Source organism: Leucopleurus acutus (assembly GCF_964270905.1).
Source record: "Leucopleurus acutus genome assembly, chromosome: 8".
NCBI classification, from domain to species: domain Eukaryota; kingdom Metazoa; phylum Chordata; class Mammalia; order Artiodactyla; family Delphinidae; genus Leucopleurus; species Leucopleurus acutus.
In genome coordinates this window covers 84,716,782-84,734,394 of record NC_139151.1, presented here as the reverse complement: position 1 = coordinate 84,734,394, position 17,613 = coordinate 84,716,782, and the positions used below count along the sequence as shown (strand labels likewise).

Here is a 17,613-nt window from a genome sequence, read left to right as displayed (position 1 = left end):
TCCCATGGACATGCCCCAGACGTCCACAGCTTAATGCCTTTTGATGGGCACACATTTTGCGAAGAGGAGGCTCCTGGGTGGGACTTTCAACGTAGCTGTTTTGAATTGGTTATTTAACCCTCATCTTCAGCATGCTGTCTTTTCCTATCTCAGCTTACTCCACACACTTCCGGTCCTAGGGAAGTAACTCCTTGGCATATAAGATAGGAACCAAGAAAAGATGCCAATTCTATCACTGAATGGCATGCAGTTTTTAAATATAAACCAACCTTTCCAAAATGTAGCAGAGGGAGGAACACTCCCAAACTCATTCTACAAGGCCACCATCACCCTGATACCAAAACCAGACAAAGATGTCACAAAGAAAGAAAACTATAGGCCAATATCACTGATGAACATAGATGCAAAAATCCTCAACAAAATACTAGCAAACAGAATCCAAAGCACATTAAAAGGATCATACACCATGATCAAGTGGGGTTTATCCCAGGAGTGCAAGGATTCTTCAATATATGGAAATCAATTAAATGTGATAAACCATATTCACAAATGGAAGGAGAAAAACCATATGATCATCTCAATAGATGCAGAAAAAGCTTTTGACAAAATTCAGCACCCATTTATGATAAAAACTCTCCTGAAAGTAGGCATAGAGGGAACTTACCTCAACATAATAAAGGCCATATATGACAAACCCACAGCCAACATCGTTCTCAATGGTGAAAAACTGAAACCATTTCTTTAAGATCAGGAACAAGACAAGGGTGCCCACTCTCACCACTACTATTCAACATAGTTTTGGAAGTTTTATCCACAGCAATCAGAGAAGAAAAAGCAACAAAAGGAATCCAAATCAGAAAAGAAGTAAAGCTGTCACTGTTTGCAGATGACATGATACTATACATAGAGAATCCTAAAGATGCTACCAGAAAACTACTAAAGCTAATCAATGAATTTGGTAAAGTAGCAGGATACAAAATTAATGCACAGAAATCTCTTGCATTCCTAAACACTAATGATGAAAAATCTGAAAGAGAAATTAAGGAAACACTCCCATTTACCATTGCAACAAAAAGAATAAAATACCTAGCAAGAAACCTACCTAAGGAGACAAAAGACCTGTATACAGAAAACTATGACACTGATGAAAGAAATTAAAGAGAATACAAACAGATGGAGGGATATACCGTGTTCCTGGACTGGAAGAATCAACACTGTGAAAATGACTCTACTACCCAAAGCAATCTACAGATTCAGTGCAATCCCTATCAAACTATCAATGACATTTTTCACAGAAACAGAACAAAAATTTTCACAATTTGTATGGAAACACAGAAGACCCCGAAGAGCCAAAGCAATCTTGAGAAAGAAACATGGAGCTGCAGGAAGCAGGCTCCTGGACTTCAGACTATAGTACAAAGCTACAGTAATCAGGACAGTATGGTACTGTCCCCAAAACAGAAATATAGATCCATGGAACAGGATAGAAAGCCCAGAGATAAACCCACACACCTATGGTCACCTTATTTTTGGTAAAGGAGGCAAGAGTATACTCTGGAGAAAAGACAGCCTCTTCAATAAATGGTGCTGGGAAAACTGGACAGCTACATGTAAAAGACTGAAATCAGAACACTCCCTAACACCATACACAAAAATAAATTCAAAATGGATTAAAGACCTAAATGTAAAGCCAGACACTATCAAACTCTTCGAGGAAAACATAGGCAGAACATTCTATGACATAAATCACAGCAAGATCCTGTTTGACCCACCTCCTAGAGAAATGGAAATAAAAACAAAAATAAACAAATGGGACCTAATGAAACTTAAAAGCTTTTGCTCAGCAAAGGAAACCATAAACAAGACGAAAAGACAACCCTCAGAATGGGAGAAAATATTTGCAAATGAAGCAACTGACAAAGAATTAATCTCCAAAATTTACAAGCAGCTCATGCAGCTTAATATCAAAAAAACAAACAACCCAATCCAAAAATGGGCAGAAGACCTAAACAGACATTTCTCCAAAAAAGATATACAGATTGCCAACAGACACGTGAAAGGATGCTCAACATCACTAATCTTTAAAGAAATGCAAATCAAAACCACAATGAGCGGGGCTTCCCTGGTGATGCAGTGGTTGAGAGTCCGCCTGCTGATGCAGGGGACACGGGTTCGTGCCCTGGTTCGGGAAGATCCCACATGTCGCGGAGCAGCTGGGCCCGTGAGCCATGGCCGCTGAGCCTGTACGTCCGGAGCCTGTGCTCCGCAACAGGAGAGGCTGCAACAGTGAGAGTCCCGCGTACCGAAAATAAAACAAAAAAACCCCAAAAAACCCACAATGAGGTATCACCTCACACCAGTCTGAATGGCCATCATCAAAAAAACTACAAACAATAAATGCTGGAGAGGGTGTGGTGAAAAGGGAACCCTCTTGCACTGTTGGTGGGAATGTAAATAGATACAGCCACTGTGGAGAACAGTATGGAGGTTCCTTAAAAAACTAAAAATAGAACTACCATACAACCCAGCAATCCCACTACTGGGCATATACCCTGAGAAAACCAAAATTCAAATAGAGACATGTACCACAATGTCCACTGCAGCACTATTTACAATAGCCAGGACATGAAAGCAACCTAAGTGTCCACTGACAGGTGAATGGATAAAGAAGATGTGGCACATATATACAATGGAATATTACTCAGCCATAAAAAGAAACGAAATTGAGTTATTTGTAGTGAGGTGGATGGGCCTAGAGTCTGTCATACAAAGTGAAGTGAGTCAGAAAGAGAAAAACAAGTACAGTATGCTAATACATATATATGGAATCTAAAAAAAAAAATGGTTCTGAAGCACCTAGGGGCAGGACAGGAATAAAGATGCAGACGTAGAGAATGGACTTAAGGACACTGGGAGGGGGAAGGGTAGGCTGGGATGAAGTGAGAGAGTGGCATGGACATATATACACTACCAAATGTAAAACAGATAGCTAGTGGGAAGCAGCCACATAGCACAGGGAGATCAGCTCGGTGCTTTGTGACCGCCTGGAGGGGTGGGATAGGGAGGGTGGGAGGGAGACGCAAGAGGGAGGGGATATGGGCATTTATGTATATGTATAGCTGATTCACTTTGTTATACAGCAGAAACTAACACAACATTGTAAAGCAATTATACTCCAATAAAGATGTTAAAAAAATAATAAAGAAAGAAAGAGAGAGAGAGAAAGAAAGAGAGAGAGAGAGAGAGAAAGGAAAGAAAGAAAGAAAGAAAGAAAAAGAAAGAAAGAAAGAAAAAGAAAGAAAGAAAGAAAGAAAGAAAGAAAGAAAGGAAGGAAGAAAGAAAGAAAGAAAGAAAAAAATAGACCAACCTGATAGGGTGAAAGGGGAAGTGAAAGAAGAGATTACCTGTAATTACCCAGTAGTCTCTGGTTGTTTCTGATATATCAAGGTTGGGGTATTCCAGCGCTAAAACAAACAAGAAACACACCAAATTACTTTCACAGGTTTTATATGTAAATATTGTTCAGAGAAATAGACATAGCTGACAAAATACCAAGCAGCTAAATCCTGCTTTATCATTCTTGGGAATTCTAGGACATACAGACTGAAACTTGCTATTCAGAAAACTAAAATACTCAGTAAAGGGCTTTTGGGTGTCTGCTTTTGGTTTCTCCATCAAAACCTTCTTAAGTGAAACACTTCCATTGTCAAGACCTACAGGTAGAACCTATCTTAACAATAGCTTTCTCTTTAAAAATTATCCAACCATCACAACACTTTTAGGAATAATTATTTCTTGAATGGATTTTTCCAGTGTCAAGGACTAAGTTTTATAGCCAAATGTAACAGTACCATTTCTTTACAGGTGTGGTGACCATCAGAGTTAATACATGTAAAAGGCTTAGCATAGTACCTGGCACATAGTAAGTACTCAATAAATCATAGTTGTGTTATTGTTATTATTCTCAGAATATCAAGATGATGAAAAACGAAATTCTTCATGTGCTGCCAGGTGACATAATGCCATCTTTAATGACATCATCTTTTCCATAAAATCCAGAAGCATCTTTCCCTAGTATATGGAAAGTCACAAAAGCTTGCCATTAAACAAACATTAAAAAAAACTCTGAGTGTCTACTATGTGCTAATAAGTACATTCACACACATTATCTCACTTATCTACCATATATAAAAGAAGGAAATAGAAACAATTTTGCTAATACATGTTTAAAAAAATAACTTGCCCAGTGACCTTTAGAAATGTACCAATGATTAAATTTAAGAGCGTAGATCTTTACTTCCTTTGGCTACCAAGTAAATGTTTGGGTACAAAATGTAGGCTGCATCGTCTTCAAAGTCTATGACTGCTGAATGGTAATGAGGATTATGTAACTGAAGCATTAGAGGAAGATGAGGCCACAAGCCTACGGGGACTTCATTAAGTGAAGTCACGATGCTGACTGCACATGAGTTGCATCATAATATCTATAGCCCGGGCAAGGGCTGTAGGCCCAGGAACATCTGCTGATGGCAGAAGTGGAGGAAACCATAGCAACCCAGATTGCCACAAGGACAGATGCTATACCAGGCAGTGTTATAAGCTCAGAAGGCAGACTGCTTGGGTTCAAACCCCAGGTTCCACGTCTCGCTAGCTATGTCAGAGTAGGCATCTTGTCAAAACTCTTGGAGTTTCAGTTTTCCCATCTGCAAAATGGGGTTAATTCTGCACCTACCTTATAGGGTAGTTGTGAGGATTAAATGAGATACGAGATAAGTGAAGGGTAAAAGCACCTACTGCTTTTTTCAACGTGTAACAAAGTTTTCATCAATTCAATCCCCATTGATCACATATTTCAGTTGTGATACAATGACAAAAGAGGTAGCATGTGGCCTGGCACCATGGAGGTTTGCTAAACAGACAAGGCCCCGGAGAAGATGGCAGAGTCCCTGTAGGACGTGGACATACTCACGTTCGGCGATGGTGAGCGGCGGGTAGGTGAGGTAGAACCCCACCAGCTCAGCGGAGAGCTGGCGGAGGAGGCTGCTGGCCACGGTGCCGTTGAGGAAGGAGCTTCGGTTGCCCACCACGTACACCAAGGTGACTGTCTGGGAGGCGTTGGACGTGCTCACCATCTGAATCGACACAGGAGGAAAGGGGAGGGAGACATGCCAAATAAGATGAGGGTCTGTTTCATGGAGGCCGTGGGAGGAGAAGTTTAAGGAGAAGTTGAGGTTAGGAATGAAAGGGAGGTGGGAAGAGAGCAAGGAAGAGATAAGAATAACAGTAGTTGTCACTTACGGATTGCTTGCTTACATGCCAGACATCGTGCTAAGGGCACATGATCTCATTTAATCCTCACCGCAACCCTAGGAGGTGTATCCTGTTACGACTCCCTTTTACAGAGGAGGAAACTGAAGCCCAGAATGATCAAGGGACTTGCCCAAGGTCACACAGCTAATAAGTGACGGAGACAGGATTCCAACCCAGGCAGCCTGACTTCGGGTTTTAACCACTGGTGTGTGTATCTTTTCCAGGGGCTAAATGGTCTCAGGCTACTTTTATGGTTCTGAAAATACACAATAGAGCATAGGAATGGTAAATTTAAGGAGGACTCAACTGCTCAGACAGAGAAATCCTGAGTCAAACTTATGGGGGTTTTAAAGTTGAAAGGACAGGGAATGCACACCATCCATCATCAACCTAGTCATGGACAGCGTGACCGAACCTGATGACAAAAAGAATTCAGAAATAGAAAACAGCTTCTTTAGAGAGAGATTCCATTTCCTTGTGGTCTATTAATTCAATGTAAAACATGTTAATATTACTACGAGATGGTGTGGTTTTCTTCTCGGATCTTGTCTAAGTCAGTTTTTTAGTTATGAGGAAATGAGACTTTTATAGGTCAATGTATACATAAAAATATCCCACAGATGAGATTTGAAAAACAGATGCGGTAGGAAGGCATTCCGCCTGGTGAGACACTCTTTATGGGCTTCTGTGCTGGCGTCTGCCCCTTCCCCCTCCAGATCCATTTGTCACGCTGCCCTCATTCTGCTCAGTGCCCCCAGAGGCAGACCCCTGTGGACCACGTCAATGGGCTCCTTGGCCCCCTGGCTTCAGCTGCAGGGAGCTCAGGAGGATGTGGGAGAGAAGGAGAGTGAGGTCAGAGTTGGTGTCAGGGACTCCCTCCCGTGGGGTCACAGCTCACGCTGGGCAGCTCTGGCCTCAGGCTTCCCACAACTGCTGGCTCCTCTCACTGCATCAGCCCCAACTGTCACAGCCTTGGCAGCTGAACTGTCCCTGTGGTTTCCCTAGAGCCCGCCCACACTTCTACAAAGTCCTTTTCATTGGACTTTCCTCAAATTATCTTCATTTGAATGTGTCCTCTCTTTCTGCCGGAAACTGATACCCAGTCTGTCCCAGACCTTTGTGTGCTCAGACATAAATATCTCTGCAACGTTCCTTTTAAACCTTACTTTGAAGAAGACCGTCAAGAATAGCTTCTTCATGTTATTTCGAACTTGTTCCCATAAGTGGAAGTTCCTTTTAAATTCTCTAACACAGTAGCTAGAGTCCCATGATTAACGACATACGGAGTCAACTTTTCTGGTCAACTATTACTTCCTTTCCAACAGTATTTCTGGAATGTGGTTTAGCCACAGATATTCATGCCTCTCCCAAGGTACCAAGAAAAAAGGCACTTCTTTCTGAATAATTCAAAAGACCTCACTGCACTGTCACCTAAAAAAATAATAACTAAAATAACTTTGCAACCTTTATCTCTATTCTGAACACTCTATTTTCTTGCTTTCCAACAAAACTAAATCTCACTGGATCCCAAAGAGCTTGCAATATGGTATCTCTGTACATACTACACTCGACCAGGTAAGTTATACATTTTTTCAGATGAGAATTTTTTTATTGAGGAGACATCATTGACATACAACATTTCATACTTTTTTGTGGTAAAATACACATTACATTTTAACCATTTAAGGTGTACAGTTCAGTGGTATTAAGTACATTCGCATTATTGTGCAACTATCACCACCATCCATCTCCAAAACTTTTTCATCATCCCAAACTGAAACTCTGTACCTACTAAATAACGCCCCATTTCTTCCTCTTCCTAGCTCCTAGAAACCACCATTCTATTTTCTCTCTCTATTAATTTGACATAACTAAATACTTTTTATAAGTGGAATCATACAGTAGTTGTCCTTCTGTGACTGGCTTCTTTCACTTAGCATGATGTCCTCAAGGTACATTCATGTTGTAGCCTGTGCCAGAATTTCCCTCCTTTTTAAGGATGAATAATATTCCATCGCATGTATATACCACATTGACTTATCCATTCACCCATGGATGGACACTTAGGTTGCTTCCATCTTTTGGTTGTTGTGAATAATGCTGCTATGAACACCGGTGTTCCAATATCTGTTCAAGTCCCTGGTTTAAATTCTATTGGGTATATATCCAGAAATGGAATTGTTGGACCATATGGTAATTCTATGTTTTTTTGAGGGAATGCCATACTGTTTTCCACAGCAGCTGCACCATTTGACACGTCCACCAGCAGTGCACAAGAGTCCCAATTTCTCCTTACCAATGCTTATTATTCTCTATTTTTTTATATAATAGCCATCCTCAATAGGTGTGAGTGGTATTTCGTGGTTTTTATTTGCATTTCCCTAATGATTAGTCATGTCAAGCATCATTTCACGTGCTTATTGGCTACCTGTATATCGTCTTTGGAGAAATGTCTATTCAAGTCCTTTGCCCATTTCTTACTTGGGTTGTTTGGTTTTTTTCTTGCGGAGCTGTAGGAGTTCTTCACATATTCTAGATATTAACCCCCTATAGATACATGATTGGCAAATATTTTCTCCCATTCTGTGGGTTGCCTTTTGATTATGTCCTTTGAGCCACAAAAGTTTTTAATTTTGATGACATCTAACTTATTTATTTTTTCCTTTGTTACCTGTGCTTTTGGTGTCATATCAACAAATCACTGCCAAATCCAATGTCATGAAGCTTTTTTCCCCTATTTTCTTCTAAGAGTCCTACAGTTTTAGCTCCTACATTTAGGTCTTTGATCCATTTTGAGTTAACTTTTGTATACAGTGTTAGGTGAGGATCCAACTTCATTCTTTTGCTTGTGGAGATCCAGCTTCCTAGTAGTATTGGTTGAAAAGATTGTCCCTTCCCCCACCAAATGGTCTCATCAAAAATCATTTGACCATACATGTAAGGGTTTATTTCTGGGCTCTCTATTCTGTTCCACTGGTCCATATGTCTGTCTTTATGCCAGTACCATACTGCTTTGATTACCATAGTTTTGCACTAAGTTTTGAAATCAGGAAGTGTGAGACCTCCAACTTTGTTTTCCTCTTTCAAGATTGTTTCGGCTATTTGGGGTCCCTTGATATTTCAGGTGAATTTTAGGATGGATTTTTCTATTTCTGCAAAAAACATCGCTGGAATTTTGACAGGGATTGCATAGGGATCATTCTGGGTAGTATTTGACATCAAAGCAATACTAAGTCTTCCAATTCATGAGCACAGAATGTCTTTCCATTTATTTGTGTTTTCTTTACTGTACTCTTTTTTTTTTTTCTTATAGCTAAGAAAAGTGTGACCATTCTTGGGGGCTGCTTAACAACAACTTCATAAATAGGAAGAGATCCACAGGCCTGAAACCAAGGTCATATCACTGTTCCTTGAAAGTCATGCCTTGTGCCTTGCAGGGGATACTTTCCCATTACCCCTCTACTCTTAGACTCGTATGGGTTCTGACCGTATCTCTTACTTCCCATTCACTCATGCCATGATTTATTTAGCTAATTAGACCCACAACGCTGACAGAATGGAAAGCTGTTGTTTTCATTCTTAGTATCCCTTCTTCCTTGTCAGCACCACAATTCTCCTTGGGGAAACACCTCCTCCTCTCCAATCAGTTTATGTGCTTTGGTTGCAGTTGTCCCACTCAGGTTCCAGAAGTGGGCATCTCAGCCAGACTTAGTTGACTGGGATATTTCATATCCTTGACCACAGTTACTGGTCCAGAAATGGGCACGTGATCCAAGAGGGTTCAATGAAAACTAATCCAGGATTTTGACTGGAATGACACAAAAAAGGCACTCTGGATCCATGAGACTGTAAGTAATAAGGATGAGGCAAACCTGGAGGTGCCAGGGGCCTGAGGATGATGCCGCCCAGAGCAAGGCAAGCCAAGAGACGAAGAGAGAACTTCATGAAGAAACATGTAAGCACCTGGATCCAATTGCTCCTGAAGTAAGGAGCTGTGAACCTTTCGGTTACATGACCCAATCACTTCCTCTTTTTTGCATAAGCCTGTGAGCTTGGATTCTGTTGCTTATAATCAAAAAGTCCTAACTGAGTCTACTATACTCTAGCCCCTAATATCAATGCTATACAAGTAAAAAATAATTAAGTCACTTTTTTGATGACTCTCTGAACAAATTAAATATTTACATGGTCTTATTCCACAAAAGATCCAAGGTGCCCCACAAATTACATTTAATACAATAAAATGGTAATTTATTAATTACAAAACCAGGTCCTGAAAAAACAGATTAAAGACAACACTGGGGCTTCCCTGGTGGTGCAGTGGTTGAGAGTCCGGCTGCCGATGCAGGGGACGCGGGTTCATGCCCCGGTCCGGGAAGATCCCACATGCCGTGGAGTGGCTGGGCCCGTGAGCCATGGCCGCTGAGCCTGCGCGTCTGGAGCCTGTGCTCCGCAATGGGAGAGGCCACAACAGTGAGAAGCCCGCGTACCGTAAAAAAAAAAAAAAAAGACAACCCTGGGGGGATGATTAGCATGTAGCAATCTATGCATGATATAGGGGCCTAGAGGGTTACCAAATCCACACAACAACTTTGGCTCTGGGCTTCCTGCCAGCCAAGGCAAAAAGTGAAAGAAGGTTAATAAAACAATTCACCCAAAGCTGTGGATGTGTTCAAGAGCATCTAAAATCTATTTAGATGCAATTATCTAATTGCCCATTGTAGTCTTTTCCAAGGCATGTTTGTTACTTGCTTCATAAAGTTTCATCTCACGGCCCCTGACTATCATACGACAACACAAGAGAGGCTTCTTAAGGCCAAGGGCAGCTTATTTATCTTGGTGTCCCTTCCAGTGCCTGATAAAGAGAAGCTAGTCGATAAGTCTGTGCTTCTTGAATATAATTAGAATATGTTCCACTGCCAAGCTCCAATAAGACTCATGTACCTTTGAGGATCATAAATGCAAACAGAAAGAAAAAGGAGCTGAGTCACACTCCTTACATAAATCTTATGTCTGTGACATGTTTTTAGATCTTAGTCTAATATGAACCAGATCACAATGAGATACTTCCATATATACTTTGGGTGAATCTACAAAAGGACGACTGCTCATTCAAATTAAAATGTATGCTTTTCACATCATATTGGCTTTGCTGATAATTCACTTATGCTAAATGTCAATTTTAAAACCACTGAGCCTGCGCGTCCGGAGCCTGTGCTCCGCAATGGAAGAGGCCACAACAGCGAGAGGCCTGTGTACCGCAAAAAAAAATAAAATAAATAATAATAATAATAAATGTATTAGAAAGGCTTAAGGAAGCTTCAAGCCTTCCCAAGAAAGGCTTGGGAAAATAAATATTAAATCCCAAATCACAGCAGGTACACAGTGTCACAGCATCTCCCTTGTCATGACCACCACACCCCAGACATCCTCATCATTGCCAGGCCTGACTCAACTCGGTGGCCCCAAAGTGGCACCTTCTCCTGTTGATATCACATGCCCGAAGTACAAAGTTACATTTACACCAGGCAGCTTTGAAATGCGGGACCAAATCACTTCTTGCCAACATTTGTGTTCCGGTTGGCCTCTGTCAACTACACAGCTGAAGCACCCTCCTCCTTACCTGAATCGTCAGGTTGCTTTTAGTATTCAGAACTTTCCTCTGGGCGTCCTGGAAGGCCCTCTGTAGCCTGTGTTCCATCGTCTGAGCAAACTTGCAGGACCGTATGTTGTCCGACTGGCTCACAAACTGTAGCACTAGAATGAGAGTAATAAATCAGTGCTCACCAAAGCTCTGTGTCTTAGTTCCTTGAACTTAATAGCAGTCATGATATAAAACGGCATGATTTTACATCAGAGAAATCAGGCAAATAAGGACAGTTGCAATTTTGGAAGTGGCTCCTAAAATGATTTATAACATAGAAGAATTAAAAGCGGGATCTAACCTGAGATTCCCTCCAATGAAAAGGATTTTGTGATTTCATTTGATTGGCATATGGAGACATCTGCTCCAAGACAACAAAATGGCTTAAGAGTGATCATGTCTTCTATTTCTTTGCAGGGGAAAAAAACAATCAATTGGCCTGCATGACTAAGTTGTTTGAGTCTTTCAATTTCAATGGTTCCTCTACTCTTGTGGTTTACAAACCACAGATCAGAGTCACCAGGGAGTTTGAAAGAAAGATTCCAAGGCCTAAGCTCAGAGATTCTGATTCAGGGGCATCTGGAACGTGTTGCTGCAAAGCACAGATTTTATGGACGCTCAACTCTCCTCAGTAACCACTGCTAATACAGGAAAAAAAAAATACAGTATATGATGCTCACAAGTACGATATACTCATAATTATATAAATTGGGAAGAAAGACTCCTGTGAAGGAATATTTCTAATGAGTCCAGGTTGGAAAAGTTTAGGCTGCTGTGCAGGGAACTTGGACATTTGATTAGCAAGGCCCTTGGAGGAAGGTACACAATGACTCTAAGAAATAACAGAGCAGCCAGTGATGGAGTTTTCAAACAGGTGTCCTCTTGGTACCATCGCTGATCCCAGAACGGATAGGAATCCTTTCCTTCTGAGTTACTTGCCTGTTTTCAGCTGCAAGTAGCCTGCAGGCTGGGGAGTCCACGGGGAGGCAAGTACTGCCACAGACTGCAAGGCTGGGATGTGTTGCTTCAGATCTGCAGTGACATTGCTGATCCCATAAACGCCCAGCGTTTCAATCACTGCAGCAGGCAAGTAGACCAGCCTCCCTTTGGTAGCATAATAACCAACAGTGACGTTGTGAGAATGTTCCAGCATGTCCACCTACAAAACAAATGGACCCACAGAACTCAGTGTTCATTTCCATGGTACTTTAAGTTCTTCTTGGTGTTTCTTAGAACCACAACTGTTACTCAGCATGGCTAAGTAATAGGACACTCCCATTTGAAAAATATTCTAACAATCCCATAAGCCTATGGGGGTTGTCAAGTCTCAAAATACAAGAATACAACAAAATATAGTTTATATTGAACCTATGGATATAGGATTCAATCTATATTTAATTTAATTCTGGAATAGAATTAAATGTGTGGGGGTTTTTTTATTATTATTCTTTAAGTGCCCAGTATAATCCTGTGAGCATCGATTAGCACCCAAGAAGGCAGGCAGGAGACGGCAGGCAAAAGAGATTTCCAGGGAATGGAATGCTGGGAAAAACAGCTGTATCATATTTCTCATCATTTATAAACATTAAAAGGCAGAAGTGATAGATTAAGTGGAGGCCCTTCAGGACAGGGGTCAGGTAGTAAATGAGGTGAATTCCTTTCTTTAGAAGCTGAGAGAAGAACTGTTCAGACTTCACTCCATTCTTAGCTTGTGACTGGTTCAAGACCAAGGCAGGGATGGGCCATGGAGAGTTTCTCTTACAGCTGAGTCCTAAGGGATATTGATGATCTGAGCTCATTCTGACCCAACTGGAAGATTCTGAGACTTTCGATTTTATTCTTGCTTTGTTTTGTTTTCTTAGTGTTTTATATCAGCAGTTCAGGGTGTTTTTAACACTTGCTTTCCTCCCCCTTATTCTTGCATCTCCGTTAGGAGTGTCATGTGTATTTGCCAAAGAAACCAAGACAATTGATTTTGCAGCAGGCTGGGTATGCCTTTGCTTCCTCCACACTGTGTGCTCCCCAGCACGTTGTTACCTAAAGGCAGTGTTCAAGGTGACTTTAGGTGACTTTCTGGATGGAACATGGACTCAGCACCAAATGCCACCAAGTCACCCAGCAAGAAAGTTACTCCCATTCCAACCCTTCCAATTACCTCAAGGAGCAGGTCTCAGTTTGAGGATAATTGACTTTTAACACCTCTCTAATCCTTGCTAACCATATTTTTAAACAAACAAAGGAACACCAGGCCCAGCCTTAATGCCTTCTGTAAGCAACAATGTCTAGCTTGAATTTAACAGACTGTTTCCATTATTTTCATTTTTATTTTTATCTTTTAAAAGTTTTGGCCACACCGCTCGGCTTGCAATATCTCAGTTCCCTGACCAGGGATTGAACCTGGGCCATGGAAGTGAAGGTGCAAATCCTAACCACTAGACCACCAGGGAACTCCCTATTCTCCTTTTTATGATTACCTTTTATTTGTGGCAAATGATCCTGATTGCCATTTATGGTGGTAATATCAAACATCCTTTCAACAGAAACGTGTTTAGGTGTTTTTTTTTTGGAGTATAGTCAATTTAAAATGTTGTGTTAGTTTCAGGTGTACAGCAAAGTGAATCAATTATACATATACATATATCTACTCTTTTTAAATTCTTTCCCATATAGGTCACTACAGAGTATTGAGAAGAGTTCCCTGTGCTAGACAACAGGTCCTTATTAGTTATCTATTTTATATACAGTAGTGTGTGTATGTCAATCCCAATCTTAAGTGTTTTTTAAATAAAAGCTGATTTTAAAAAAAAACTAACATGTACTAATTGTCACAGCGGTCTGTGATGATATGCAAAAAAGGCAAAAGCTGTGAGAAAATTTGCAAACAACCAAAGTTTAGTGAAAACTGTCTCAGGTAACCACACGGAAGCATTCACATTTTCAAATAAAGTTTCTGGTGCAGAAACCACAGATGCCTCTCGTGGAGAGCATTTCTTCTTCTTTTTTTTTTCAGAATTACATAAAAGAGATTAACCATGACCAATAAACTGTGTACCCAATCTCCTTCCTAGTCCTTCATGTGGTGGTGGGGCAGGACCCCTAATCTGAATGCAGCTGGGGCACAAAGCATCAAAGGAGGAAGTGAGAGCAATATTTTTTAGTGATGTAAAGGGTTGTCCATTGACTGCCAATCACACTTACTGCTTGAAAACGTGGAATCAAACCAAAAGGGTGTAAAGCAAGGCTTCCATCACTTAGATATGCCATCAAAATCAGCTAGTGGTTGTTAAATAGTTCTTGGCATTAAAGTGTTTAGAGAAAAAAAATGTTTACTTCCCTATCTGCTGCTGGCAATTCAAGCAAAGGTGGACTCAGTTTACAAGTCAGAGTAATTTTTAAATGTCCAGAAATAAATCACTAATTGTTCACAATGGTGAGGAAGATAAAGGAAAAACACAATGGATGATTTCTGCAAAATTACACTGACACAATTAAATACTTTCCCCAAACAACAGGATAATGGGACAATTTAAAACAGAACCTCCAGGCTTAAAAAAAAAAAAAAAACTAGACATAAGGCAATTATCCTCAATTTTCCATCTCAGAATTTGACCTTCTCCAGCTACCATGCATTAGCTATTTGCCCAAATGATGAAAGATCCTACTTCTGTTGTGGCTATGGTACCCAGGTAGGAGGAAAACAATCTAAACAGACTCTGGACCCAAGAGGAAGAGATAGATGAGCCTGGTTACAAAAGCAGGGGGCTTACATGAGCCAAGACGTCATTCTGGTGAAATGCCTTCCGCAATGCCTGTGTGAGCCCTCTGGCTACATTAAACTTCAAGGCTTCACTGATCTGCACCCTCCTTTGGGTCAGAAAGAGAACTGTGGGGCGAAACAGAAGCATGCAATCAGCATAAGGCAGCAGACCTCCTAATTAATGAGCCCTCCTCTCCTCCCCAGCTACCCACCACCTCCTACAGGCTCTGAGCAAAGCTAGTGGGCACAGGTCCAACCAATGGGGCAGCAGCTCCGTTGGTCCCGCTCAAGTCCTAAGGAGAGAAGGCCCCAGCCATTCATGTGGCCCTAGTGGAGAGAGAGCTAGCATGCTGGTGGTACTTCACTTCTGACCAACGCTGCCTCTGACCCTGAAAGCCAGGCTAAGCCTTGCCTGCCCCTGACCGGTCTGCATGCAAGGAAATTCCTGGAACAGCATCCCTGAGAACCTCCTTAACTGCAGGCCCTGCATCCTAAAACAGCCTAAATCAACCCTGCATCGGGAGGTGCAGTCCTCACCCCACAAGCAGGACAGAGACAAGAATGCAGACCTGGCATGGAGAAGAGGCATTTGTGATTGAACATGACAGGTGCTAGGTGAATGGAAGCCTAGGATGTGGTTGGAGGCCCTTGGAGGAGGATCCAGCTCTGACTTGGGCAAGCGGGTGGGGATCAGGGAAAGTTTCCGGGAGGAACTGTCGCTTCCACTGAGTCTTGGAGGATGATGGGCGTGAACCAGGCCCAGGCCGGAGGGACTGCCCCCTGCCACTCCCAGCAGAGGGAAGACCAAGTGCAAAGGCACAGGGGAGAGAAGTGAATATTTCAGCCTACAATATCAGGCTCGGTCCTGGGGCAGCGGGCAATGAAGGGTTTAAAGCAAAGGCATGTATTTTAGGAGGCTCTCTGGATTCCAGACTGGAGAACAGATTGGAGGGTGGGGGAAGTCTGCAGGCAGAGAGAGAAATCTGGCTGTGGTTTCAGAAATTTAGGTGAGCGATGGTGACGGTGTGAACCAGGGAAGCGGCAGTGAGGGTGGAGGGAAGAGGTATTTAGGAGGTAGAACTGGAAGGAACCGGTCGTTGACTGGGGGTGGCTGGGGTGAAGGGAGGTTGTGAAGAAGAGGGAGGGGAGAATGTTCCAGATTTCTGCACCTAGGTGGCTGGGATGTGGAAAACCAGATGGTATAACTGCTTGAGAAACTGAAAAAGATACTGTGCTTTCTGCTCTGCCTAGTTTCACAATTTCCCATTTTAGAATAAGACACGTCTCAAGAGATAATTTCATTTAATTCTTTGCGGGGTGAAGAGGAAGGCGGGACATGAGCATTCAACACTGGCATGTTCTTTCAAATAACGTGTCTAATGCTTTTTATAGCAGACATTGCCACACTATTAAAAGCATCCTGTGCCTTCCTGGCCCGTCTGCTGCAACTCAGAGGCGGGGGCTAAAAAAGACAGCATCTACGCGACTTTTTCAAGAAGGTCTCCTTTTTAACATCAGAAGAAATCTTGGGCGCCAACATAATGTACGGTAGCTGTACTGTTAGTATCTGCTGGTTGAGAAAATACATGACAGAAAGCCCTTCTGAGTTCTGTAGCCCTTCCCAAGATTCTGCATTTTACCGATCACATCATTCACGCGTGTGAGACATCACCGAGGTCTCTACACGCAAACTTTGGTGTACATTTGTTGTCTTAGACTCGCTGGCAGAACTGGTTTCCCAGGAGCCTCTGATATCAGGATGGATCCCAGGACTAGAATCCATGTCACATGATGCTCCTCTCCTCTGTCACTCGATAAAGATCAGGGCTTCTCAACCTCGGCATTACCGGTGTTTTGGGTTGGATCGTTCTTTGTCGCCTGACTGTCCCATGCACTGTAGGACGTTTAGCAGCATCCCCGGTCTATAACTCACTAGACGCCCGTAACACCCTCCCTACCCTCCAAGTTGTAGACACCCAAAAACATCTCCAGACATGGCCAAATGTCCCCTGGTGGCTGGGCAGGGGGGCAAAATCGCCCCCTGGTTGAGAACCACTGATCTCAAAGAAATCTAATAATTCCGCTACACCTCTGAGGCCACGATGCACTTGCTGCTTTCAAGTCAAATCAGGACAGTGGACTCTTACCTGTCTTCACCAGGAGCTTACTGGACATCTGACACTCCAGGTTGGATGCCATTTTGCCAGTTGTGACCATGGCCATGGACACAGAGGGAAGAGAGATGTCTGTGTTTTCTGCTGACAAAGGCGGCATCCGGGTGGCCCTTACTGGTGCAGTGATGGACGTCAAGGCTGCCGTGATTGTCAGCGGGCGTGCGGTGGACACCTTGGGCGTGTCTGGGTTGGTGGGGTTCAGGAAGCCCGTGTACATGGCTTGTGGTTTCCTGGGGAGGTGTGTTGTGGACAACAGGCCAGAGGCAGTGCCCGTGTTCCCTTGCATGGCCATGGGAGTGCTCACGGTGTGTGCTGTTCTTGCAAACATGTAGGTCGGCGTGAACGAGAAGGCTGGATGGGCTGCCCCTGGTGTCGCCTTTGGGCCAGATGCTGCGTTGCTTGTGACGTTTTTAGCTACAGCAGTGGTCCAGCTGCTCTTGACTAATCCCGAGGCCACGGCCGAAGGGCTGCTGCCAGCGCCCTTGGCAACCAGGGCTGCAGACAGCACCAGTGGACTTGGTTTCCGAAGAAACAACATGGTTGCTGTTGTTGGTTCTGCCTTGGGCGACACCGAGGAGTCCACTGCAAAGAGAGAAAAGCGAAGTTTGTCATTGGTCCGGAATGCACACACCACTGTGGGAATGAATGGATGTAACTTATGGATTTGCTGGGGTGAAAAGTCTCTGAGCACTGGAATTTAGGCAAAACAGCTTTAGGTTCGTTAAGTC

At 42.7% G+C, this 17,613-nt stretch overlaps 1 protein-coding gene across 2 annotated transcripts in view; it reads right to left on the bottom strand.

Moving 5' to 3' along the window:
• The window catches only part of KIAA1549L (KIAA1549 like), a gene marked incomplete at both ends in the record, with an annotated part of 278,395 nt that overhangs the window by 111,956 nt on the left and 148,826 nt on the right, over positions 1-17,613 (bottom strand). For both annotated transcript variants that reach the window (XM_082843999.1, XM_082844000.1), the window contains 6 exons: positions 3,405-3,464; positions 4,970-5,132; positions 10,934-11,067; positions 11,894-12,113; positions 14,722-14,837; positions 16,859-17,467. In XM_082843999.1, the coding sequence (XP_082700125.1) occupies positions 3,405-3,464; positions 4,970-5,132; positions 10,934-11,067; positions 11,894-12,113; positions 14,722-14,837; positions 16,859-17,467 (1,302 nt within the window). The remainder of the gene's footprint in view (positions 1-3,404; positions 3,465-4,969; positions 5,133-10,933; positions 11,068-11,893; positions 12,114-14,721; positions 14,838-16,858; positions 17,468-17,613) is intronic.